The sequence below is a fragment of the Anguilla anguilla genome, chromosome 10 (assembly GCF_013347855.1).
Source record: "Anguilla anguilla isolate fAngAng1 chromosome 10, fAngAng1.pri, whole genome shotgun sequence".
Lineage (NCBI taxonomy): Eukaryota > Metazoa > Chordata > Actinopteri > Anguilliformes > Anguillidae > Anguilla > Anguilla anguilla.
In genome coordinates this window covers 32,495,575-32,522,857 of record NC_049210.1, presented here as the reverse complement: position 1 = coordinate 32,522,857, position 27,283 = coordinate 32,495,575, and the positions used below count along the sequence as shown (strand labels likewise).

The 27,283-nt window shown below is 44.0% G+C and overlaps 1 protein-coding gene across 5 annotated transcripts in view; it reads left to right on the top strand.

Moving 5' to 3' along the window:
• LOC118206716 (protein unc-13 homolog B-like) overlaps positions 1-27,283 on the top strand; it is a 163,222-nt gene that overhangs the window by 92,916 nt on the left and 43,023 nt on the right. For 2 of the 5 annotated variants that reach the window (XM_035379731.1, XM_035379730.1), the window contains exons 2-10: positions 14,035-16,756; positions 17,452-17,474; positions 18,963-19,012; positions 19,594-19,669; positions 20,387-20,392; positions 22,321-22,395; positions 23,278-23,497; positions 24,767-24,994; positions 26,182-26,323. In XM_035379731.1, the coding sequence (XP_035235622.1) occupies positions 14,185-16,756; positions 17,452-17,474; positions 18,963-19,012; positions 19,594-19,669; positions 20,387-20,392; positions 22,321-22,395; positions 23,278-23,497; positions 24,767-24,994; positions 26,182-26,323 (3,392 nt within the window). In that variant the 5' untranslated portion in view covers positions 14,035-14,184. Of the gene's footprint in view, positions 1-14,031; positions 16,757-17,451; positions 17,475-18,962; positions 19,013-19,593; positions 19,670-20,386; positions 20,393-22,320; positions 22,396-23,277; positions 23,498-24,766; positions 24,995-26,181; positions 26,324-27,283 lie in introns of all 5 variants that reach the window. The other 3 variants (XM_035379733.1, XM_035379732.1, XM_035379728.1) reach the window with 2 other exon arrangements.

Sequence of the window (27,283 nt, the reverse complement as noted above, 5' to 3'; positions counted from 1 at the left end):
TCGTTTTCATTTTGTAATGGTCAAGCTGGGTGTTCCCAGGACTTATTTTTTGGCATGGTCTCAGGTACAAGTTGTTACCAGTGTGACATTTGTGTCAAAATGTACTTTTCTGGGCACAATGCTGGATTTCAGCAATTAAGAGATTATGCCAGGGGAGTTTAAGTGAACAAGCGTTTGGCCCATGGGAACTAGGTTAGGGCACCAGCTCTGTCTTACTCTTTGTCCTGAGGTTTGAATGCCATATAGGATGGAGGGCTGAATGGTTTCTTTACTCGGTGTAGCAGGCTACAGGGGATAATAGCAACAGTGGTCTGGTGAAAGAAAAGTGAGCGAAAAGGAATAGCCCAAAGGGAGCTTTTTATTTCATTTCATTACCCAGTCACTGTAATCCACATTTCTCCTGGTTGTTTTTTCCACTGGTGCACTGTTAGAAGTGATTGACAAATCACTGACAGCCCTGGGGCAGTTTGGGCTAAACAAGATACATGTCTGCCCAAAGTATCCTCAAGACCTGGATCAAGTTGATTGATGTTTGGGGAGGGTGGGAGCTACAGAGCCGACTCGACCGCGACGCGGTCCGCAGACCGCTTTGAGGAGCGAGTGGAGAGAGCGGAGGGGACCCTCGTAACCATAGCGAAGGATCTGATTCTGCTGCATCATTGGGATGTCAGCCTTTTAGAACGCCCTCGCGTTTGCCATCAGCGTGGGAATGGCTGCCTGTTCTTGCTCCGATTGTGATTACTAGGGCTACTCAAGCGGAGTGAATTGAGACATTGAAAATCTAGCCCTGTCCTGGACAGGTGGATTAGCAAAGAGCAAGATGTAATTGTAGTCCATCCTCCTATAGCAGTCAGGAATAAGATAGACTTCATCTGGAGAATACACTTATATTATTTCACCAAAGCCTGCCCAATGTCATACCATTATAATTACAAAACATTCATAGGATGTTTAGCATATCATAATTAATATTATTTTATATTAATGTAAATAGTGATTGATGCAAAATTTGCAAAGACATTTGTAAAGTTGCACACTCATTTGGCTCATTAGTAGCATTGGTTGTGCCAGGTTGTTGTGTGAACTAATAGCCTTGTGCTGGCTCATACAGGTATGTGAATAAATGCCTGAAAAGCGAATGACTTGGCTGCACTTTTGGGGTATTGGTGGACGCATTTTCAGTAATTACGTGATTCAGAAGAGTGCATCATAGGAAATGTAGTTCAGTGCCCAAACAGATTAGCTTATCTCCAGTGGCCACAAATGCGTACCATTACTTGATGTGAAATCAATTTTTTGCACCTTCTGTATGTGATGAATCAGAAGATGAAAGAATTCTAATCACGTGTCAATGGTAATCCATACAGTGAGGAATTGTGTAGCTACTGTGGGTGAAATATTCCTGAAATATTGATCAGTATGAGGGATTTACTTCATGAGAAATTGATTTGTCTAATAATATAATGCATTTTAATCTTGAGTCAAAATATTAGTGCTTGTATTAAGAAGCCAATCAATTATTACAGGTATGTGTATGAGTTTAATGCATACAGAATGGAAATAGCATATACTGTATGTATAAATAAATGTAATTTTCTGAGGCCTAATCAAAAAAAGGAATTGGATTATTACAGTAATTGGTGGTATATTGTAAAATGTGTGCTGTCTAATTTGACACATGTTTAAAAGCAAATTTTTAGGAGTCCATAATCATACTATTCTCGGAAATGTGCCAAGACTGTTACTAATAAAATTAGACAGAGAGAAAGGGAAACGACAAGGCCTGGCAAGCTTGGCATAGCTTTTGGAGGTTTAAATGCATTGGTCAGCTTACTCCTTATGACGATGCACCCAAAACAGTGAACAGTTCCTAGCACCTTTGGCCCAGAGAGTGTCTGATAGTGTCTGTAGCCTGTGGAGTTCAATTGATAGGCCTGGAGCTGTGAGAAATAGACATTTATGTCCACACCTGCAGACACATTGCGGCAGACCCAGGGCAGGTTTTGGTGATTGTTGGTGCTGTGTAATGAGTCTGGCTCTGTAAGAGCGATGCCCTGGCCTGGTTTAATGCGGACGTGTGGAGTGCAGGCTTGTGCCTGACGCTAGGGACAGAATAAATAGCGACCGGTGTCACCATGCAGAGCCGAAACAGGCTACCTAAATAAGATTTGTCAGGATTAATGATGAAGGAAAAGTTTGGTCTTCAGTCCTCTGGTCCAAATTGATTTCCCCTGAGAAGCTGGAAAAAATAAACATCCTGTAACACTGAGGCCTATTTATTTTTAATGGGAGATGGTAGCTTTGGGCTGGGGGGAAGGGGGAGTCTGTACCTTAAAATGTAATAGGAGTGTCAGTAAATTGCTCTTTGGGTTTCCCAGGTATTTCTGCATTACATTAATTTACTGAGATTCACTGACACACATCACTGGGGCGTAGTTCCCCCCACTAGCCTGCGGGGGAACAGTTTCCACTTTTCTAATTGATTAGCCATTGATGAGATGTTTATAATATATCCAGCGCTGATGGAAAAGCAATGCAGTATTTCTTCTGGTTTAGCAAAGCAAGGTCTTCAAATCGACTTTATTTATTTTGGAACAAAGAAAAAAGAAGAACCGTTAACAACGCTTACTGCCAGTTATACAGCCAAGGCAAGCTTCCAAAAGCGATCTTTGTAAATGCTGCTGTCCTAACGGTGTCTTTTGGGAGGCTTGGCGCTAAAGATCATGTCAGCTATTTAATTCATTTGCTGGCGCAGAATGTCAACGATGGTCTGCGTTAGCTTAAACGTGACCCGCTGTACGTTAGCTCCATGGGCAACAAGTGTTCAAGTGCATTAGCGGCAAATTTATTCTACCCACCAGCCCAGTGAATCATCGTCAGTGTTGTCAAACAGGCAGCTGTCTCATGGCACGAAAAGCAACAAAATAAAATATGGGAAGCTTACACCAGCAGTTATGGCCAGCAGCCAGTGGAATTATTTGAAGTATTATGGGGAAGAAGCACAGGCAGCCACTGGTGATATACTGAGTGTAAATGGGGGGGAAAATGGTGCGTTGGTTGGGCAAGGACGTTGGTTTGTCCATATATTTGTGTTCCATCAAATTCATGTTTGGCAACAAAGTCTGTGGAATGCCAAGAAATTCTCTGAGGTCTGCCAGGATAATTGCTGTAAATTGTGGTATTTGTGGTATTTATTCAGAGTGACTGACATCCTAAATTCTTCATAACACAAAATCCAAATGAACACCCAGATAACTATGCAGGTTTTTTGTGGTCCTTGTAGAGTCAGTGTTTGTCTCCTCCTCCATCCTCAACCCCACCCACACCTTTGATGAGGACGCACCCTCGAGCGCATGTCAAGCAAAGAGGGGAGGTGGTCAGTGATATTGAAAATCACATTTTCTGGCAACATGAGCGGTTCCATATAGATGGTCACAGTAATTGGGCAGTGTTGTAATGATATTCTTCACGGAGTGCCCCACTTAACCTGTTAGAAAATCATTAATTTGTTTGTAACTTTCTTAGCTTTGTTAGTTAAGTTGGCTACTCGAAGATAGATAGTATGAAGGCTGTATCGAATTCATTTCCTCTGTTGAAATAAATGGTGAACTACCGATGCCAAGGCAGTTATGCTGCGTTTTATCATCAGTGAATCCTGATGAGCACGGGGAGTCTTTGTTTGCAACTTTATTAGCTTTGTTATTGAAGTTGGCTACATAACTAGCTAGCATGCAATTCAGTTCCCGATTGAAATAAATGCTGGCGAATTACCAAGCTTGCGAAGTTGTAACTATAAACAGTAACAGCAGTTCCCATAGGGAGGAAGACATCTTGCTGGGAGAACAGAATTCAATACAAAAGTTCCCCAACTTCAGGCATCTAGTTGTCTAACATAGTGTAACTAGCAAGCTAAAAGTAAGTTACTTTCAGGTCCAACAGAAAACAGGCCAGCTGTGCTTCACTTTTCATCCCCTTGGAGAATTTCAGCTGACATCACCAAGGAAGAGCAATTCCAAGGTTGACTCTAGTTATTGAACGAGTCCTGTCAGCTCATCTTTTTGCTTCACTGTGTCTAGGCTTCTTAGCATCTGTCATTGCAGCAGCTAACAAGCAACGAGCACTTCTGAAATCTGTTCCCAAACCACAGGCTCTGTAGCTACGCCCACCCTTCCCCACACAGAAAAGAGCGCCACGCCCAGAAACATCCCAAACACATTTTTGAATATCAAATACAAGTAAAAGGTGCAGGTATTTGGTGCAATTAAGTAAAGACATAGATTGCCAGTGCATAATAGTTATGCCTTAGCATGGTTATTTTATAATATTTTCCGGTAAAAAAAAAAAATCATGCACAGTCTGCGTTTAAAGAAGTATTCCAGGTTAAGTACCTTGCTCAAGTTTATAGCAGCAGTGCATCATCTGGGGTTTAACCTGCAATATCTGAGATACTAGCCAAACTACACTACTAATGATACTATTTGCATCATTCTGTAAGCAGAAAGGGAGACAGCAGAATTTAAGTGTTTCTCTCTCATGAAAGTCAAGGATGTTAAAGCAACCGCAGTTTAATAGTTGCGGTATCTGGTCCTGGTAATCTGTGAATGGGTGATTGGGTGCACCTGGAACCTGGCTTATCGGCCGCGAGCTAATCACATGCTGACAGGGCGAGAGCGAGAATGGGAGATTCTGCCACTGCTTTATGCGGTGAGAGCGAGAATGGGAGATTCTGCCACTGCTTTAGGCAATGAGAGCGAGAATGAGAGTGAGAGAGTGATCACTGAGAGAAAGAGCAGCAAAATTATGAGGGCTTACTTCAATCAATAATTTTATTACTTATAGATCAAGTAGTGACGAGCATAACCTTATATTAAAGCTAAAGAGACTGGGATGAAGGTGAGAAGCTTTCCGATACATTTTCACCAACTGAAAAAAGGTGGCACATTTCACTTGGTGAGAAAGTAGGAAACCGAGTGTGCTAACCAAGTAGCTTGCCTCCTATCAACATCAACATCAGCAAGCTGGACGAGGAGGAACAAATCCTAAATAACACAAGGAAAAAAGGACATTGAGCAAAAAGCTAGGAAAATAAGGGGACTGAATAAAGGAGATTTGGAAGGTAGGACATCTGTCTAAATCAATAAAAAAACAAAAACATCTAACGCTAATGAAGTGAACCGTTTAAAGATTACCCAGAGACACTCAGAGTAGATTACAGACTGCAAAAAAAACAGATACATTAAAACAGACTTGCTATTCCTTACCGAGCATCTAGAGGTCTGGCATTCTGCTCTCCATGAAGAATAGTCAAATGAAAATGATTGGCAACAAATAAATTTGGCACCTATATATGGACATTGTACCTAAATTTAAGAAAAAATTTCTGTAATGCTGGCACTTTATTGGTTCAGGGATCAGAAACCAAATTAGAGATGTTTCAAATAAGACTTTGATAGTCTGAAAATAATTTTGCTAATGGCCACTAAAACAGCATCTGCTGCCCTGTTTAACTCAGCTGCTGGTGCCACTTCTCCAGCCTCCCCTGCGCACACTGCTTCTAGTGCTTCCCTCCCAGCCTGCTCTGGCACACATAGGGCCCACTGCAGCCCCCAGACTCCCTGGACACCAGAGTCAGCACAGCACAATCAGGAGTGGAGATAGCAGAATTCAAAGCGAACAAACTCTCAGAGGTGGACATTATTCAGCAGTTGAGAGATGACATGAGACCGTTTAAAGGAAAACCAAGGCTACGATTGGACAGTTAGAAAATGCGAGAGAGCTCTATAAAGCAAACAAGGCTCTCAGACACGAACTGTTTAAAAGTAAGAGAGGAGCTGAAGCAGAGGGACGCTCACATATTCAGTCTGAGGGAGCAGATAGTAGCCAGACCACGAACACAGGCTCACAGACAGAGACCAGGAGCCAGGCAGAGCCAGACACCGGCCTGAACACTAAGGACCCCAGTGGATATGTCCAGCGGAACCCAGCTCTGCAGAGCCCAGCCCAGCAGAACCCTGTCCAGTGGAACTCAGCCCAGAAGAACCCTGTCCAGTGGAACCCAGCCCAGAAGAACCCTTCCCACGGCAACCCAGCCCAGTAGAGTCCGGCCCAGTTGAATCCAGCCCAGCAGTACCCAGCCCAGTGGTACCCAACCCTGTGGAACCCAGCCTAGCTGAGCCCAGCCCAGCAGAGCCAAGCCCAGCGGAACCCAGCCCGGCAGAACCCAGTCCTGCAGAACCCAGTCCAGCAGAAACAAGCCCTACACAGGAACAGAGCTTGGCACAACCAAAGTCATGCTACCCCCTGAGAGGCAGCCTACCCGGCCACAGATAGCATCAAACCACTCTTACCTCTCTGACTTTGGAGAGGTAAAACAGTTGCTACAGCTCATCTGTAAGATTCCTGGATGAAAAGAGACCTGGTTTTGAGATGAAACTGATACTCACTGAACCCAGGCTATGAAGAAACCTAAGACACGGCAGAGATTCAGGCAGCATTATCATATGGTATAGAGTTGATTTGTCAACCTGATTAAAACAAATTAAAAAGACAAAAACAAACATTTGGTTAAATTGAATAAAGATATCATTAAATGCGAGAATGACTTACATATATGTGCAGCCTACACTCCCCCTCTAGAGTAACTTATTATGATGAAAACTTTTTAGAAAATCTCTATAAATACATCACACATTACCAGGCCCAGGGTAATGTCCTATTCATCAGAGATTTGAATGCCAGAATAGGATCTGAGCCTGACGTAGTAGATTCTACCAGCAATAGTCTTATTTTCAGACAGTCCTCTCTATACTTGACCCTACAATTACTCCATAAAACAATCCTGACTGTATTGCAAGCTAAACTGGGAAAGAGTTAGTGCATCTCTGTCACTCCCTAGGTTTGTGCATACTTAATGGTAAGATCAAAGGGGACTCTTTAAGAAGGTCCAAATATTGTTCAGCTCTTGGGACTAGTGTAGTTGACTGCAATTACTGACATGGTCCCCTCTTATGTTAGTGCATTCATCGTCAGACCATAGACCCCACTAATGGAGTCTGAGCCCTGCAAACTATTCAGATTAAACAGATCATATAGATGGTCTCCTGACAGTGAAGTGAAAATGTAGGCATCAATATGGCTGTCATTAAAATTAATAATATTTTTCATACATAAGCCAATAAAGCAGGTATTACTCTACATCTGAATAGAGACTGAAAAAAAGACGAGTGATTTGATGAGGAGAGCACAAGTATCAGGAAAAAGACACCTATTCAATCAAAAACATTGTTTGCCACACAGAACTATGACAAAATCATGGTAAAACAATATGAGAATACAAAGAGACCCAAAAACAAAAGAAATAAAAACATTATAATGAAAAAGTACAAGAAAATGAGAACTCCATTTACAAAAGCCAGTAGTTGGAGAAATTGAAAAATTTAAGCAAAAACAAAACAAACAAAAAACAGAGAATTTGGCCTTACACAAAATGCAAAATTTGGAACAATCATTAGCAAACTTTATGAGCAAACTTCACATAGTAGTCTAAATTATGAACAAAAAAAATGCACTTGGTTACAAAATTACAATTAAATAATTTGAAGACAACATTTAAAAAAAATAAAACCTGGAAAAGCATGTTGACCTGACAGCACCAGGACAGAGATTCTAAAACACAGCAGCCCTGAGATTTCACAGGCTCAGCTCAAATTGTTCAATCTTGTTTTCCAAGCTGGCTGCTTTCCTCATATCTGCATCCAAGGGCTTATTTCCCCAATGTCTTCAGCAAAGGGCAAATTGGCTTTCTACCAAACCAAAGCATAACTGATCATGTTTATACCCTACACACCATAATTAATGTACCCCAAAAAAGTAAAGGTAAACTTTTTGCATGCTTTATTGATTTTTACAAAGCTTTTTGTTTTATTTGGCTAGAGGTATTCTATTATAATAGTCTCCAAACTAGTGTAGGGGGCAAAGTTTTTGACATCAAATCAATTTATGCCAATAAGTGTTTTTCAGGAATGCAGCTTGTTGACAACTGTATTTAATATCTCTATTAAGGAATTAGCGGAGCTGTTGGAACAATCTGAAACCTCGAGCCTAACTCTAAACAACAAGGAAGTTCAATTATTACTTTTATATAATTATTATTATGTATTGCTGTCACCCACATAGAAAAGGCTTCAGCAACACTGTTAGAGCAGTACTGTCAGAACTATGCTCTGACAGTGAACTTATAAAATAATGATATTCCAAAAGGAAAACCAAATCTCGGGAAAACAGACATGTGTTCAGTCTAGGAAACACTGCAGTGCAGCACACCCTGTTCTGAGATTACCTGCGGCCCAAAATAAGTGCCTGAGGGAACTTTGGTTTGGTTGTGATTACACTTAATGAAGAAGTCTGTAGAGCCTGAATTTACATGAACTCTTTGATAGTGTAATCTGACCAATTGCCTTATATGGAAGTGACGTATGGGGTCCACTCAGTCACCATGACTACACTACGTGGGACAAGCATCTTATAGAGGTCTTGCATGCAGAATTTTCCAGAATGGGTACACACTGTGTTTCAGGGAGGAGGTAGGGGCAACCTGTGGTTGTATGAAATGTTTTGAAATTATTGTTATTATTTTATTAATTTTATTTTATTTAGTTATTTATTTGTTTTTATTGGCTGCTGTCCAATGTTCTGAAACTCTGCTGGGATGGTTACTGTCCTTGGTCCTGAATTTCACCCTGGCACACAGGATCATGAGTGCCTGTGGTCATGATGTTTCCTTCCTGCTCGACCCAGAGCTGCAGCAGTCGCTGACTGCGCACAGCGGGGGGTTCCCTGGCGCTCACGAAGCAGCGCCTGGCTCACCTGCCAGCTGCCATGATTGTTCTCCTAATTGCACCCAAATCTGTGTTTGTCGAGGAAATAAACGGTACTGAGCATTGATTTGGGCTCGCCGGCTGCCACACAGATTGCCAGATATGTAACTTGCAGATTGCTGAGAATTCTCAACAAGATGTTGTTAATAAAAAACTATGATCATATTATAAATCATTTTTTACTTAATATTTCACCATCCTGCAGGAAATCGAAAGGGATAATGTATTTCACACAATTGTCGGACCCAGGTCTGTAAGAACGGAGGTTATAGGTAGTGTTATTCATTTTCACTGAAACAGGCTTTGAAAGCTTACCTCAGCTTTAGTGTGGTGGCAGCATTTCCTAGGTTCAAGATACCACAAGAGTTTATTGTTACAGCAGCTGTACCTGGGAGCTTTTCATACATGATCTTGTTAGCACACAGTGAATCAGACAGAGAGTGGAGAGTAACAGTCACTGTTTGCACACCCTTCTCCAAAATCATGAAATGTTAGCCAGGGGCCACTTGATCAATATATCCCTTTCACTGATTTTGGGGGGAAGAACATTGCCTGAAGATATTCCTTAATGTCCTACAGCCCACAGCACCCCTTAGGCATGTTGGGTCTGGTTTAAGTCCATTGGTTCTGGTTTTGGTCTGTTGGTTCTTATTTATGCCTTTTGGTTCTGGCTTAGGCACGTTGGTTCTGTTTCGTGCCCTCTGGTATTGGTTTACGACTGTTGGATTGGGTCTGTTGATTCTGATGTGGGTCAGTGAAGGGAGGAGGGGCGAGGGTTAGCTCTAGTTTGGGTCCACTAGTTCTTCGTTTGGGTCTGCTAGTTTTTGCTGGTTTTCATGTCCACACTGCACTCGGATGCTTGCCTGTTGCCTGTAGCTTGGTTGCTGCCCAGGAAACTGAGGACAGGACTGGAGAAGCAGCGGTTTAGCCTGACGTTAATTGCTGAGCCGCAGGAAGGCTAATGAAAGGCTTGAGCCCGGACAGCTCTGAGTTAAGTGAGGGTTGCAAGCGACTGGGCTGTTGGGAGGGGGGGGGGGGGTCGGGGGGTTCAGCCTGGTGATAGAGCTTTCCCAGCTACAGATCACAGTGCCAGGGCTGCTGACACACAGCTGTCCCCCGTCACTTCCGATAACCACTGAAATAAAAAGAAAGAAAGCTGTTCACCCCATTCCCCTCCCCTCGAACAATGATCCAGTAGCTCCATCCCTCCATCCTCCGCTTCTCCCTCTGTTGTCCTTACTATTTCCTGTTTCCTATTTCCCGTTTCCCACCTGTATTGACCCTTCGGGCAGGAGCCACTGTAGGTTGTGGTGACGGCCGTGGCTTGGTGAACCATGGCAGTGTTAACCGTCCACCAGGGAAACGCTGAATCGTCCTCATTGCGATATCTGTAGGAATGCTTCCGATATGGTGAAACAGCAGGGATGGTGTTACCCCCCCCCCCCCCCACCCCACCACTATGGTTACCGTGGTTACCGTGGTTACTCTTAACACAGCTTTTTTCGTCTCCTTCCATTTCCCTTTGATTAAACGCAAAAGCGGCGGCACGGTGCTCGACACGCCGCTCCCGCTGTTTGTGTGGAAAATTGCATGCCGATTAAGCCATCGGTTTAATCACCGGATGCAGAGGGGCACACATTGAGAATCTGTCAGGGGGAAACTGAGAAGAATTTTATTCCTTCGCTCAAGACCGCCTCGTTATTAAGTGTGATGTGCGGCCTCAGTTGTGCTGTTTATTGCAGATGTTTGGGCTGTAATAGGCTTACGCATTTCTCCTCTTTAGCGCACCTTCCTGTTTTTGCCTGGCGTTGTTATGTGTGTGTGTGTGTGTTTGTGCGTGTGTGTGTGTGCGTGCCTGTGTGTGCCTGTGTGTGAGTGTGAATGGGCTGACTTTGGTTAAAAAATAAATAAATGAAACCGTATATACAAATCTCATTGCTCCACATTGATGGGTATTTTGCAAACATCTTGAACACCTGAACGATCTTTTTGAACATTCAGTGACTCGTATAAAGTAAATATATAAATAAATTGGAAAACAAATTTACTGTAATGCTAGACTGATGTTAGGGAAACAAATAATTTTCTACAGTGTTGCTGTTGAGCGATAAAATGTTAAATGATACTAGACGTTTATTAGCACAATTATGTAGAACATATTGAATATGCAGGGAAATTAAGCTGGGATGTTGCCATGTAAAATCCATCTCCTGTAGATGATGACTGATGATGGTGGTGACTCAGTCAGTCAAGGTACTGACTCATTGCACAATGACTTTGACTGGTTTAACTTGGTTGTGTAATTAATTTAGACTCCACTGGCCACAATAGATTCCTGTGCATGGTTTTCCTATTGCAGGTAGATACAACCTAACTGTAATATACTGTAAAAGTGTACATTTATGTACTTGACAGCAAAGAAGGGTGAATCTATGGACATCTCTGGACTGGTTTTAGATGTTGATTTGTGATGTGAACTGATGTGAAAAATCAGAGATGCAGATTTCTGGTTTCTTTGTGGAAATTCCACCTTTTTGTTGATATAGCATGCTTTAGAGTGAGAGAATGTGTTGAATCTAAGTGAGGAAGGCATGTGTTCAGCCAAATGAATGATCTCATGTCATCAATTAATCATAATGCAAAATCCAATCCTATGTAAATCATCTGGGTGAATCACAAGGATGTGATTTTTTACTTATGGCTATCAAATTGAGGGAAAATAACCAGTAAACTCCCATGGTTTTGGTGCAAGTTTTGTTCAGTGTTTAGATTTTGAGCTTTGGTCCATTAATTGTGCTTGTGCGTTGCAGTTGTTAACCTACCTACAGGATCGCTTAACTACTTTTCTTGCTGAGATAAGGACGTAAGGGATCTGTTAACTACTGGAAAAAATACAAACATTTTAAGTCATTGTGCTAAAGATTTGCAGAAAGTTATCCTGTGCTGTCTCTTATTGAACTTACCATTAGTTTTCAGAAACTTTTAAAAATATGTTTTTTGTTTATTTGCTGTGTCATTTTGCCAAACGTACATGCGTATATTAAATCTTCCCTAAAGTGCTCTTTCTGCCCTTCCTTTTAGTCCCACGTTGTGAATCTATCACCTACTTTATTTTTTATGCATTTCATTTGCATAGAAAGTACACAGAAAACAAAAGTATTTTCATTACCTTCTTTTGTTGTTACAGTTCATAGTGAATTACGCGATGAAAAAGTACATCAGTAAAAAGTTTTTAAGTAATGATAATTTACAGGGGTGGCATTTTTATTTTAACCATTAACCTTACTAAATCCTTATTTGTCAACAGTTTTATTGTTAAGTGAACAAAAAAAAAGAACCTTTTCGCATTTTGTGCATAATAAATTTAAACTAAATGTTTAAACCCATTTGCTACAAGCTACAAATGTAATATGCCACTAATATGCCATTTTTAAAGGCCAGAAACTTGTCTGAAGGACCTACGTTAACTCTCCTTGGATAGAGTATGGCTTTTCAGAACTAAAAATGTCAACATGCTTTTTGAAATGTAAATGTAAATGTGAACAGGTATCTGCATGAAGCCATCCAAGGTGAGTAGCGGGCCCAGAGTCAAGGACTGCTCAGAGAGCAGTAGCAGGGAAGATTAAACAGCGGGTGATCTCTGAAGCGTTGAATCTTCTCATCTGCTTACTCACCACTTTGGTAGAAGGTTATTTTGTAATGTGGCCCCTGGCTAAGTCTTCTTCTTCTTCTTCTTCTTGCAAATATCATGTGATATAATTATTTGTTTCTCCTGCAAATCTCATGTGATTTGATTATTTGTTTCTGCTGCTTCTGTGATATTGGTATGGGTGCTTATCTGTGCATCACCTGTGACATTCAAGTTCTGCTGGGGGGGCAGGGGATTGCTGTTAAGGGTGACTACTGCCATTTAAAACATTAATGAAAGTGATAATACTTTATTCACAGCTGGAAAAAACTATCCAACTTGAAGGAATCACATTTGAATGACTACATCTTGTCAAAAAGTGGGACATGGAAATAAAGAAAATAAAACCAGATAGATCATTTGTTGCAGACTTGCCATAAGAAAACCCTGACAGATTGTTATATAAATGTCTAAGATTGTTAGATATATAAATGTCTATTTTTTGTGTTCATCTTCATTTTAATAGTTGCTACTCTTTACGTGACAGAATGACCTGTTATGAATATTTCTGATCATGAAATATTTCAGATGTATGGTAAGGTGACTGTTGGGCAGCAATGAAGCAAAATGGTTTGGAAACTGGGAATATAGCCCAATGGTTCTGGGTTTGAATACCAGCAGGAAAACTGCAAGTGTATCCTCAAAAAATGAAATTAAGTTGAACTGATTCAGTGAAAGTTCCAGCTGTATAAATGCACTGTATGTGAAAATGTAATTTGGTTAAGTCACTCGGGAGTGACTGCTTACTGCTAAAATGAAATAGGTTGGCACTATGAAAATATCATTCACCAGTGTTATTGGTTTCCAGTGTTTGGGGTGATTTTGAATAAAGAAGAGTGATTATTTTGGGTTTCAAGGAATTACATTGCTTCTGAAAATAGTAAAAATAAGTACTGCAGTTTTGTGGTCCCTGGTGGTCTCATTAGATAGAGTATTTCTAATGGATTTTTGTGATTCTGTTCACATTTCTGAAATGGTTCATGTTTTTTTCCTGCCATTTGGATATTGCCATGGTGACCAAGCACTCTGTCTTCTATAAGAAAATTGTCAAAATATAATTTAAATCCTATATTATATCTTGAGTTTTAATTAACCCAGTAGCCTCTAGGAATCCTGATCATGGGCTGAATGTTCTTTGTGGCTCTTCTAATCTTGGAATGCTAGTGAATTCCTGGCATGCTTCACTTCACCTGACCAAATGAACCTCCATAATTAAGTATTACTCAAGGTTGTTTATTTGTCTTTCTTAAAAACTTGGCCTTGAAGTTTTATTCTCTGAATTTACGATTATAATTGATAAGTTTCTGGTTGTGGATACAAAGTGAACATTTTATTTTCTCGCTACTAGGTAGTTGTATGACAGTGATACATTTCTCCAAAGGTTCCATTGACTGTTATAAATTTCAGAATGGCAACTTTAGGTTCTCAAATGAAGTTTATCTCAACTCTTGTTTTCTGTCTTGCTAGCAGCAGACAAAGCTGGGCAACAGACTGGGCTCAGTGTTCTATCACTAGCCCTTCAGGTGAAATGGAAACCCTTTGTTCAGATGTAGAACTGAGACCAAAGCCATTGCTAAATCCTTGAAAAAGGGTGGATAGTCCTCCCTGAAGTCTGCAAGGATGCTATCCAGAAATCACTTCAACGGTCAAGATGGTGCAGGTATCGTTCAGCACACGTCCACCAAGAACAAATCCCTGGCTCTGACCAGGGCCCAGAGCCCCAAGGGGGCCAAAGGCATCTGCAACAAGGTCCAGAAGTTTCTCCAGGGACCTGGGGACCAGTCCATCCAGGAAACTAGTCTCTCCCGCCGAGAAATCAGGATGGATGCTGGGAGAGATATGTCTGGGGAAGAGTTTCATTCCCCTCAGGTCTTGAATGGCCGGGGGTTCCCCAACAATACTCCTGGGGTGTCATGCGTTGGAGAGGTGGAGCTGAATAGAGAGGGTTATGTCAAAATCCCTTGCACCGTGCAAAACAACGGCCCCAGGCCGACTTGCGCTGAACCCGGTGTCAATGGTTCTGCCTCTGCAGGCCACACAGATAACGGGGGCGGGGCTAGGACCGTGGTTCGGGGTCCCGTCTGTGAAGAAGAGGACTCAATTGAGTCCCCCACCGATAGTGTTGTTGGCGAGTCTAAGATGGAAGAGGAGCCTGGGCTGGATGAAGGTGTGGAGGATGAGGAGGGTTCCAGCGCTCTCATCGAGCACATCCTCAAGGAGTTGCGGGGGATCAACAAGATCCAGGAGGAGATCTCTGACCTGCGGGAGTACCTGACCTCTGTGCGGGGCTCCGTGGAGGAGGTGTCCTGCTGCGTGGATGCTGTGTTAACAGAAATTGAGGGCATCCGTTCTGGGTCTGGGACGGAGCTTGGAGCCAAGGCTGCAGCAGGACCCTTCTTCCCTAGCCAGGGGAACCCTCATGCACCCCCCAGGCAGATCATCAGCAGCTTGCTGTCAGAGTACCAGGCTTGCTTTGAGTGCGGGCAGGCAGCGACCAGCAGCAAGAGTGGCCAGTTCAGGAGAGCTGTGCCCACCTGCCAGTCATCATCTATAGTTCATCCGCATGCCCCTGACACTTGCAAACCTGGTGATCGGGAAACCTCGGATCAGAGCTCGGACAGGGTGCATAGCTTGGGAGGCAGAAAGCTCAGCTTGACCTACCTGGAAAGACAGGATGAGCAGGACTGCCCCAGCAACAGCTCCCTGTCCTCTGGCCACAGCTCCAAGTCTAATGAGTCCGACCTGCCGGAAAGACAGGGTGGTGGTGCCTGCGTTGGAGAGAGGGACAGCTGGGGGGATGGGACTGGGATCCAATGCAGCATGAGTGGGGAGGCGAGCTGGAGTGATGGCGGATACTCTCGGCAGAATAGTGTGGAAGACAGCCAGCGCTTCAGCGAGACATGGGAGCAGTACCAGGCTGCAGAGACCAGCAGCGTCGCTAGCCATTCCTTGGCAGGGAGCTCCGAGCACCTCTCCCTCACTCTCGGCCGCCACTACAACTCCCCCTCCAGCTCGCTGGATTGGCGAGCCCACAGGCACCAGCTACATGAGTCAGATGTTGCCGTAGCAGGTGCCGAACAGGCGTCAAACTCTGGCCTTGGGTGCGACTGGTCGGCTGAATGTGCTTACTCCCGAAGCGGCAGCTACTACACAGCGGTAGAGGCCTACGGCGAAGAAGGTGTGAGCCTGAGCCGCAACTCCACAGCCATTTTCACAGACTGCGAGGAGGACAACTGCCAGAATGCCTACTCCTCCTATGAGCCTTGCCCAGCAGGTGATTCTCTGGATGCCGCATCTGTGAGGAGCTTGGAGGGGGAGTGGGTGGGGTCAGGGGCCGGTATAGGGTGGGGGGATGTCCCGCGAGGGCTGGGTGCGGGGAGAGGTGGATTTCATCCTCCCACCACGGAGCCCGATGGTGCAGAGCAGCCCCTCATTGTAGGCTTCACTGTGAAGCGGTTTGGGAGGGCGGTGCTAGACTTCAAGTCTGCCCTCACGGGGGCGCTAAAGAAGCTGGAGGGTGGAGGTACTCAGTACACTGGGGATGAGGGTGGAGAGGCTGAATTAATCTACAGGAGTCCCAGCAAAGCACTGGTTGACCCGGTCCATGCAGAAAGCCCACAGAAGGCAGAAAAGGAGGTGGTAGAGGTGGAGCATGAGGGGGAGAGCCACAGCATCAGCGTCTCCGATCACCGGCCTGACGATCCCCCAGAGGAGGTGGCCGCCACCCTCACCCTTGCCCCTAACACCACCACCACCACCACCACCACCACCATCACCACCAGCACCGATGGTTCTCTGAAGCCAGACACCCTTCCTGAGGTGACGATTGCAGAAACCCCGACTGGCACCGATGGGGATGAGCCTGCGCCCTCCTGCGGGACACCGTCCGAACCCCGCGGCTCCCCCGCCACCCCTCTCTCTCACTGCACCACCGCAGAGTCCCTCTCAACGGAGGACCCTCTCGCTGCCGCCACCATTACCACCAACGTCGCTGCCGCGGGAGAGCCCCAGTCTGACCTGGAACGCGCCCCTGAGCCGGGCCTCGGGACGCCAGGGGAGCTGAGCCAGCGGGAGGCATACCGGCAAAAATGCCTCAGCAGCTTCCAGCAGATCCTGAAGGAGAAGCGCCAGACCCGCCGAAACCTGTCCCGGATGGCCATGTCCACTTTCTCTGAGGAGGACTTCAACCCAGGTAGACACCCCCCCACCCCCCTCTCCTCAGTCAGGGCCCCCTCTAGCTGCCAAAAACATAAAATCATTTTCTAATATTTTTGCTTTTTCTCATGCTTAAAAAATATATTTTTGATAAACTCTGAATGCCTGCCTTTGAAGTTCTGATGCACCCCATTCCTCGATAAACTCAGCAAAAGTTAAGTCTACTCAAGTTTTTTTTTTTGCTTGAGTTAGGGTTTGCTGAGCTATTAGAACCATTCAAGACTATCTAAGCGAGCCAAGACACTTTCTTACATTCTGTTCTCCTTTCTTTTGAAGTTGATCGCTGCATTTGCTCATGGGTATTAAGATAGCTTTGATGTAGGTGCACCCCAGGAACACTACATCATCAATCATTAATTGTCCTTAGTGCTTAATTAGGCCCCATTGAGAGCATGCCAGACACTACAATGGAAGTGTGTGTGAGAGACAGACTGTAAGAGGATGAGAAAACGTGTAAAAAAAAATGTAAAAGTGTTGAATCAAAGAAAAATAATGAGATGGAATAATGAAATATTCAGGACCCCACTATCGATTTCCGATTATCCCGTCATGTTGTTTTACGTCTCTCTCTTCCTTATTTAGTAAGTAACTTCACATCTTGAGTATATTTTTCATTTCCTGTGAGTACAAAAATGTAACCTCTGTCTTGCTTTTCTTTCTCTTTTATTGCAGAGGGGAGCAGAGATGATGATCAGGTTCCTCTCCTTAAGTTCATACTGCATTTTTGAAACCATGTCCTCATAATGCATAATACCATGACGATATTACCTTTTTATTCATTATTTATTTATTTGTGTATCTTTGTGTGTGTGTGTGTGTGTGTGTGTGTGTGTAGCAATTGTTTACCCAACCTAAGCATGTGTTCAACCTGCATGTGTGAATCTGCTTCAGTGTTTTTGTTTTTCTTTTCGATGTTCTTCTAAATCTACCATTGTATGCACTTGAAAGACATGCTAGAGGGAGGGCAGTTTAGAGATTTTGTGAACTGGGAGGGGGGCTACGGGCAGTGGCAGGGGGGAGAGGGGATGAAGCCCGGACAATCTGTCTCTAAGGATGTGTTTATCGGATAGCGCTGCGGCTGGTTTCTGAGCTTAAACAAGGATAAAAATCCCCCGGAGGGAGTCAGCTATTCTACTGTGATCATAATCACACTGTCTCTCTGCAGTTCCATTTATCCTGATCATAGCCAGACTGGGAGGAAGTGGGGGGAGGGGGTTTGGCACTGATGAGGTACTTTACCTCCAAGGAAAAAAGAAGAAAGGAAATCTTCTTTAGTTACTGTGGTTTCCAGCAGCTTGGGAGATTTGTGGCAAGCTAGTCCTGGTGTAATGTTGAATTGAGTGTGTGTGTGTGTGTGTGTGTCTGTGCGTGAGTGTGCCTGTGCATGTGTGTGTGTGTGTATGTGTGTGTGTGTACATGTGCATGTGTGTGGGGGGTAGGCTTTTGCTGGCCTCTCTGTATCACAATCTCATGACTGCAGACTGTTTGGCTGCTTTGGGTCATATGTACACACAACCATTTTTTTTTTTTTTTAAAGAGTGTTAATTGACACTCACACCCCAGCCTGCCCTCTCCTCTTCCTTCAAATTTTCTGCCTGGTGACATGGCCAATTTTGCCAACCAATGACATCCGTTGTAATAAACATGGGTGGAGCATTCTTGCAGTTCCCAAAAAATGGTGACATGTATCCGGAGCTTGGTGTGGTGAAATTGTGTTTGCGTCAGCGGTTTGACATTTTGCGCGATGGCAAACTGACTTAATTGGTTTTTCTTTCATGCTTTTTACTGTTGATTTGTGGCCCTCTTCATCTCTTTATTGTGCCCTGATGTTTTTTTTTTTTTTTTTTAAGTGTTCTTTTGCTGCAGTGTTTCACTACTGTTCGTCCACAGTAATTGGTGTGTCCTGCGGGTAAATTGAAGTCTTTCAGCATGGGGAATAAAGATAAAAAGAAATATCTCTGTAAATATTAAGTGCACTCATTGTCTGTTTGGTTTAAAGTGGTGGCCATTTTGACTCTCCATTCGTGTGTGTGTGTTCTGATTGAGAGGCATGCTTTACCAGTGAAACTCAACCAACCTGCACATCAGTCTGTACTCTTTCTCTTCTCTCCTGTGCCACTCTTGCTTGCTCTTCCTTTCTACTCTTCCTTTTTTAAATCTCTGTCCCACCTTCTCCACCACAGAACCGGGACAATGAGGGCGACCCCAGCAAACACCCGTGGGTCAAGCAGGGGTGAGTTTTTTGGCCTGCCCGCTGCCCACAGCAGCCTGCTCATATGCCTATCTTTCGTTCCCATGTGCAACATTACCATGGTAACATCAGAAGCATGCAGGAATGTGTTTTAATTCAGCTCAAGCAGAGTTGATATCAGTCCAAATAAGTCTAAAAGGGATGTAATGCATTCTATTAGAGTAAAATGTATTCTATCAAAGTTTATTTAGCACCAAAAAAATTTATGTCCAGACTCCTATTATCAAGAACAAACAGGCCATGCTTCATATTACGTTTACGAATTCATTGACTTCCCACTGAATTGCCACATAACAATGCAAAAATTTAATTCATTTGAAGTCTTTGCTATGAAATAAACATGCAACCCAAACTGACTATTTCTCTACTTCCAGAGATAAACAGCATTAACATAGCTTTGCCACTAACTGTGACCGAGCTCAACAGTGATTGGAGAACATTAGACAGCATATGTTTAGATGCATAGTTGGGTTTTTAAGGGGTGTCAAATGGTAAGAGGACAGGTCTGCATGGTGCCGAGAGGTTTGACCCCACATGGCCTTGGCCTGTGTCTGTGTCTACAGTGGAGGTGGCCTTTTCGGCATCGACAGCATGCCTGACCTCCGAAAGAGGAAACCTATCCCGCTGGTCAGTGAGTTGGTGAGTGCCGCCCCCCCCACCCCTTGCCTCTAAAAGGCCCTCTACCACAGTGGAACTGAAGAGAGATTTAAGAAAATGAGCATGTGCTCAGAGAAAAATATGATGTTGACAGTTGGAGTTCCTCCAGTAAACGTCCATTTGCAGTTGCATTGAGACCAGATATGAGCATAATTTTGTGGATTACAATTCAGACATCCTTTTGATTTTGCTTTTAGTATCTTTAAAGCGTGTGTTTACTTTACATATATCTGGTTGTGTTTGCATGTATTTAGAGAAGATTTCTCTGAAACAAGACAACTAAGCGATGGCAGGATTACTATTTTTAATACTACTACTAGTACAACTGGTGCTGCCACTAATACTACTGCTACTACTTGAAATGACAAAGCAGGGTTTATTTTTTGTTGCTGTTGCCGGTATCTATCCTTCCTATCTATCTTCTACATTTGTCTCTCTCTGCTCACTGTTTATTTCCAGATAGTACTCTGGAACATCTGAGTTGCTGATCCTCTGATTTTTTTTTTACATATAATTTTTAGTATTTTATTTAAATATACTTCTGTATTTGAATAATGTACTCATACTATAACATGTGCTACTGCTGCTACCAAAAGCGTTAGACTGTGTTTAATCTGTATCCTCTTCTGTTTGCTTTCCAATTATACTTCTTTGTAATTAACACTTTGTAATTCTCTATCTTTCTTCACTCCTGCTCAGGCGATGGTAAGTGAACGAGTTCCTCCGCCTTCCTCACCTCACACACACTTTCCCAGTCATTATTCAGTGTTGTCTCCTCAGTTAGATTTCTCACCAAATTTTTTTCATCTTTAATCCTTTAATATCTATTTCACTTCACTCAAGTAGTGCATAGCTGAGCCAATGGGGAACCATTACTGACATGGAGTGGGCGGGGCCAAGTGAATAAATCCCGCCTCCTTTTGTCTGTGATGGTTTGTCTGAAATAGTTTCCCACTGCACCTCAAATGCCTCAAAAGATTTGTGTTTTTAACTTTGACTTACAAATAAACACAAGCCTTTGTTTTTTTCTGCATTAACACAAAGGTTCAGCAAGTTCATTTTTAACATTCTTGTGATTGCCAAACCTTGTTTGTCTAAACAAAAGCATCAATTCAGTCGCAAGTCCAAGTTGAAGGCAAATGTTGATTGCATGGTCATAGTGTATTGTGTGGTTGCTGAGTGTGGCTTTAATCTGAAGCATACTTGAAGCACATTGGCAAATGTTAAAGCTTACCATTGAAAAGGCATTGACATCTCTGACTAAAAACCTGACATCAGTGTTTTCATACATTTTGATGAAATGGAGCACGCATTGTTTTCTCTCTGTGGGGGAGTCTCCTGTTTTGATCTGTGGGCAAACCGTTGATTAAAAATTCATTTTTAAAAGGTATTTCCCTTGTTTTGTTCCAGTAGGTTTTTTTGTTGTGTGGTGCGCGTGGAGTGCTTATTGTGGCACTGAAACATTGCACATAAGAAACCCACACGGCTTGTTAGAGGAGGAGAGCTCGCGGCTCGCACAGTCACGACCGCGAGCTCGCGTCACCTTTGATGGCGACTTTACATTTGCCTGCCTACCTCGGCGGGGAAGGGCTCCCTAACAATGTCTCACCGCGACGGCTCTGCTGGAAGCATCTGCATCCGCGCCTCAGAATGCTTACCGTTTCTCACACTGCGCTCGCTTCAATGGCCCAGACCCCCGCCAATCAATATGCTTTCTAAAGCTGTATGGCGCACAAGTTTCTTTAAATAACTGAGCAGGGCATATTTATTTGTTTTTTCTGGTCTCTAACCTTCCTATCAATCTCTGTCTCTAGATTAACCTCTCTCTGCTAGCAGTTTATTTCCAGATTGATCTCTGGAACAGCTGAGCTTATAATCCTCTCATTCTGCATATAATTATCATTTATTTCATTTTAATTTCCCTTTGTGGTTATTTGAATAATGTAGTAATATGTTTTCATATAGGATACAGGTTATTTATTTATTTATCACTACAGAGTAAATTTTTCCCTCCCAACTTGTCTCTGAAGGGACTTTTGAAGACAAAAGTCTGTTTACCCAAAAAAGGGTTGATTCTCAATCTGCCCATTGCCCATTCTGTCTGCTCTGGTCTGTCCTCCTCATTTTCTCTGTAGGTTTACAAATCGCTCAGATGTGTTGCACTGTAACTTGCAATTACAGGCCATTGCATTCATTTAGCCTTATCCAGCTTGGCTGCAATGCGAAATAAGAGTAGCTATATTTTACAGCAGTGATACAGCCCAGGATGGCACCACTCTTTGGCTAGTGGGAGTACACTTGCGACATACTTAAAGCTGTAGTGCTCAGGTAAACTTATACCAACCAAAAACCATGGAGTCATGAATATTAAGTGAAACATTTGTGATCCTCCCACTACCATAACAGCCACTGAATTAATTAAGTAGCCAGATGCATGGAGTGGCTATGTGCTCATGTCCTTGAAGTCCCAGCAGTTGCCCAAACGCACATTCCCCTTCACGCTACTGCACTCAGGTGGTGGGGAAGTTATGGTGAACCAGAATGGGGGTTTGGTGATGTGGTTCTGGTTCACAATGTGAGGGATGGGGGTGCTAACCTTTTTTGTGTGTTCCCCCCCTACCCGTGGGTCACAGTCCTTGGTACAGTCCAGGAAAGCTGGGATCAGCTCGGCCATGGCCACTCGAACCTCCCTGAAGGACGAAGAGTTGGTGAGTCCCCCAGGGGATGGGTCTTTCTCAGCCCCACCCATCTGCTCCCATCCCTGTTCCCCGCCCATCTGCTCCCCACCCCTGTTCCCCACCCCCTACCCCCTACGCCTGTTCCCCACCCCCTGCCCCCTACCCCTGTTCCACACCCCCTGCCCCCCACCCCTGTTCCCCAACCCCTGCCCCCCCACCCCCGTTCCCCATCTTCCCACACTCCTGTTCCCCACTTGATTGCCTTCACTTTGGGCCTGTATACACAAAGCATCTCAGTGGGAGTGCTGGTCTTGGATCAGGTTTGCCCTATGCAGATTCTGACCATAATATCTGTGCGCAACAAGGCAAAACTGATTCTAGATCAGTGCTCTTACTCTGAGACGCAGACACGCCGGCCCCTCAGCCGCCACCCCCGCCATCCCGGTCCCTCTTGAGGAAGAAGCTGTGAACCTGGGGTTTATAAATAGCACACAGAGACCCAGCTGAGCCCCAGCTGTGGAGCACTTAACCAGGGCCGCCGCTGCGTACAAGAAGCCGATTACAGTGGCGTCTGAGAGCCACTCCGACACCTTTGGGTGCCTGTGACTAATGCTGATGAGTCACGACTAGCTTTTTGTACACCGTTCACCCTCGCATACACACACTTACACACACATGTACACACACCTACACACACACACACAAATACACACACACACACAAACAGACACACACAAACACAAACACCACATGCGCACACACACACAGGCACACACACGCACACACCACACACACGCACGCATGCTCATGCACGCACCTACGCGCACACACACACACACACACACACACACACACACAGCTTTCTGCTCGTTCTGTGCTCTGCTCTTAATGCCTACTTTCTTTTTCCTGCAGAAGAGCCACGTGTATAAGAAGACCCTCCAGGCGCTGATATACCCCATCTCCTGCACCACGCCCCACGCCTTCGAGGTGTGGACGGCGACCACGCCCACCTACTGCTACGAGTGCGAGGGGCTGCTGTGGGGCATCGCCCGGCAGGGCATGAGATGCTCAGAATGCGGGGTCAAGTGCCATGAGAAGTGCCAGGAGCTGCTCAACGCCGACTGTCTGCAGAGTGAGTTCCGTCAGTCAGTCAGCCAGTCAGTCAGTCAGTCAGTCAATCAATGAATGAATCAATCAGCACATCACTGTGGAACTCTGTTTCCATCCAGCCCCCCAGTCTGTTTCTGGGGAGGGGGTGGGGGGCATAGTCCAGAGTTCCAGAGTTTGACTGAATTCCCACCCTGTCTTGATTTGACTTGAGTATTTATGTCATTCTTTCAAAGAGGGATTTTACTTTGCAGCTTCCGGGCACCTTTAAGACAGACACAGTGCAAAGCAATGACTGAGTCAGTAAGGCTTGAATACGTGAATGGGTGGCGCTCTGATGTGACACCACATCACTTCCTGGTGACTCCCTGACCAATCATGGGCTTTTGCTGTGGAGTGTAGAGTCTTCTGACTGGCTTAGACTAGTCAGGGACTGACAGCACATGGTCGCTTCAGGATTCATGGAGGCTAGCTTTCCCATCACTAAGGCAATTTTCTTTTGCGTTGTAGATTGATTCTACAGTGTCTCTTCTATTAGAATATTTACTGTAACTCTCCTATTTGAGATGTCATTGTCATTTGAGGAAAGAGTGTTTGGACATGGTACATTTGTCCCCGTTTCTCTTTCTGAGTAGATTAATTGATTCCAGAAATCATCCACCCACCTAGCCCCATGCACTATGCACAAGCATTAAAAAGTTTTTAAGCCACATCATCATTATTTTAATAGCAAAAGGTCATAAAAAATGATAGCTTTCTCAAGTTATTCTGCAGCAAATTTCTTTTAACATTATAAAGTAATGGTTCATGGTTCTTGTTTAATTTGTGGTTGTGTGAAATGTAGTCACATCAATTATAGATGCTATGTTGCTTTTGCGGTACTGTTGTAATGGAAGTGGAACACCTTGAGCTATTTAATAGATACGTTGTTGGACAGAGCAGTTTATTACAACCTGTTTTCTAATACTTGTATCCAAAGGAACTAAGTTATTTATTAAATCCCTTCCAGTTGGTTGAGCATAGCTGCTATTATCATTTACTTTGTTAAACATTTGTTATATATTTATTATTAAACATTTCCATCTTGTTAAATGATGCAGTGTCCTCTCGGGCTGAGTTAGTTTCTATTCTGAGAAAATTAGCCACAGAGTCAACATGACTGATTGTATTCAGGGGGTCTGGACTAACTTCTGTAAATGGAAGTGAATTGATTAAAATGAAACTGAACCAAACCCCCTATCCTCCTATCTACCCCTAACACACACACACACACACACACGTTTTCTCACTCTAGGGGCGGCGGAGAAGAGCTCGAAGACGGGAGCGGAGGACCGCACGCAGAACATCATCATGGCCATGAAGGACCGCATGAAGATCCGCGAGAGGAACAAGCCGGAGATCTTCGAGGTGATCCGCGACGTCTTCGGCGTCTCCAAGCTCACCCACGCGCAGCAGATGAAGACCATCAAGCAGAGCGTGCTGGACGGCACCTCCAAGTGGTCCGCCAAGATCACCATCACAGGTGGGCGGCTTCGCCGGAACCAATCGCACGCTGCGGTTCAGCTAACGGGAGCCAATCGCAAGCAGCCTTTTTACTCTCAGGAACCATTTACAAGCTGCCAGTAAGTTCACAGGAACCAATCACGTGCAGCTGCTGAACTCACAGGAGCCAGTAATAGGTGGCCACTGAACTCACCTCATAGCCTCCAGGACCATTGCATCTTTTCTGATTTATATTTTGAGACTTTTGGATATGTTTTTGCATTTAGGTTTTTAGTTAATCGATGAGTCTAATTTGCCAGCTCTTTGAATCTCTTTAAATAATTTTTTATCATGCAGTAACCTGTAAAAAATGTTTTGCATGAATTTTCCGGCATGGCTAAGATTAAAAATGAGTTGTTGTTAATCAGTTGTGAGACTTTGTTGATTTATGTGGTGAAAGAGCACTTGACAGTTCTTATCCAGGTACAAAGAACATTTAGTTTCAATAAAATGGTTGAAATAGGAAAATAAATTTACTGTGGAGATATGATCTGAAGGCAAGCTTAGGGTCTCTGACCTTTCCTTGTTTAGGAGGAAGGCAGAGCTTTCTTTTTTATCAGCATGGCATGGCATATCTCTCACACAGAGCTCCACCAATCTTACTGGGCTATTTAGTGCTTGGGGACATGTGCTTTTGGATTTTTTTTCTCTACCCCTCTCTTCCTCTCTCTCTCTTTCTCTTTCTCTATCAACTTCTTTCTTTCTTCTTCTCTCCTAATTTTCCTCCTCTGATTTCTGTTCTTTTTCTCTCCCTATTTCTGTCTGTGTTCTTCTTTCTCTTTCTCTTTTTTTATACCTCCAGTCTTCTATCTCTCTCCTGGTTTTCTTTCTCCCTCTTGCTCTCTCTGTCATATTTTCAACTCAGGTTTTATTGGCACGCCTGCACATAAACTATGTATTTATTTATTTTGCCAAAGTACGTGCTGATAAAACAGAGAAAATGTTGCAAGAAAAAAAAATTGCTTAAAGTAAATATAGCCATGAGACATTAATGAAATATGGTTTTATTTTGTTTTTATATTTCTGTCACTAAATCTGTCCCACCTCTTCCTTCTCTCTCTCTCTCTCTCTCTCTCTCTGTCTGTCCGTCCGTCTGACTGTGTGTTTGATGGTCTGTTTGTCTATCTCTCCGTTTGCTTACCTGTCCACTGGTTCATCCACTCACAGTGCTGTGTGCCCAGGGGCTGCAGGCCAAAGACAAGACGGGTTCCAGTGACCCTTATGTTACGGTTCAGGTAGGGAAGACCAAGAAGAGGACCAAGACCATCTACGGTAACCTCAACCCTGTCTGGGAAGAGAAGTTCCACTTGTGAGTCTGCCTTTCCTTTTTACCTCTGGTAAAAACAGTTGACTAGTTTGCAGTGTCTGATTGATTACCTTCTTGTGATAAATGGGATGTTGTCAGCACTTTTGTATTTTGTTTGTATTTGCCTTGTCATTTAGCATTGTTTTGTAGGCTGAGTCTTCAGCAGGAATACATCAATTCTACTGTTTTAATGGTTTGCCCATGCTTTGCTTTTATGTGGGTGGTACTGCTGGGTGGCTTATCCTGCTAAGGCAATGTTCCAATGTGTGGATGGGTCCCACGCTCTGGTATCTGTTAAGGCACTGTTCCAGAGTATGGATGGGCCCTATGGTCTGGTATTGGTTTAGGCAGTGCTCCAGTGTGTGGATGGGCACCATGCTCTGGTATCTGTTAAGACACTGTTCCAGTGTGTGGATGGGCCCCACGCTCTGGTATCTGTTAAGACACTGTTCCAGAGTATGGATGGGCCCTATGGTCTGGTATCGGTTTAGGCACTGCTCCAGTGTGTGGATGGGCACCACGCTCTGGTATCTGTTAAGACACTGCTCCAGAGTGTGGATGGGCACCATGCTCTGGTATCTGTTAAGACACTGCTCCAGTGTGTGGATGGGCACCATGCTCTGGTATCTGTTAAGACACTGTTCCAGTGTGTGGATGGGCACCATGCTCTGGTATCTGTTAAGACACTGTTCCAGTGTGTGGATGGGCCACGAATTCTGGTATTTGTTAAGGCACTGTTTCTGTTCCAGTGTGTGGATGGGCCCCACAGTCTGGTGTCCAATCCTAACTGCGCCAGTGGCATTTTGTTAAGCTTATGAAAATTGCTTATGAAAATAATTGCATTGAATGGGTCCAGTAGGACTCTGTGTTTCCATTGGCAAACCTCCTAGGAGCTCCTAATGTCTGGGGTGCACTGTCTAGAAGGATTTAAGCTTTTATCCAAATGTCTGCCTGCCGACAGCA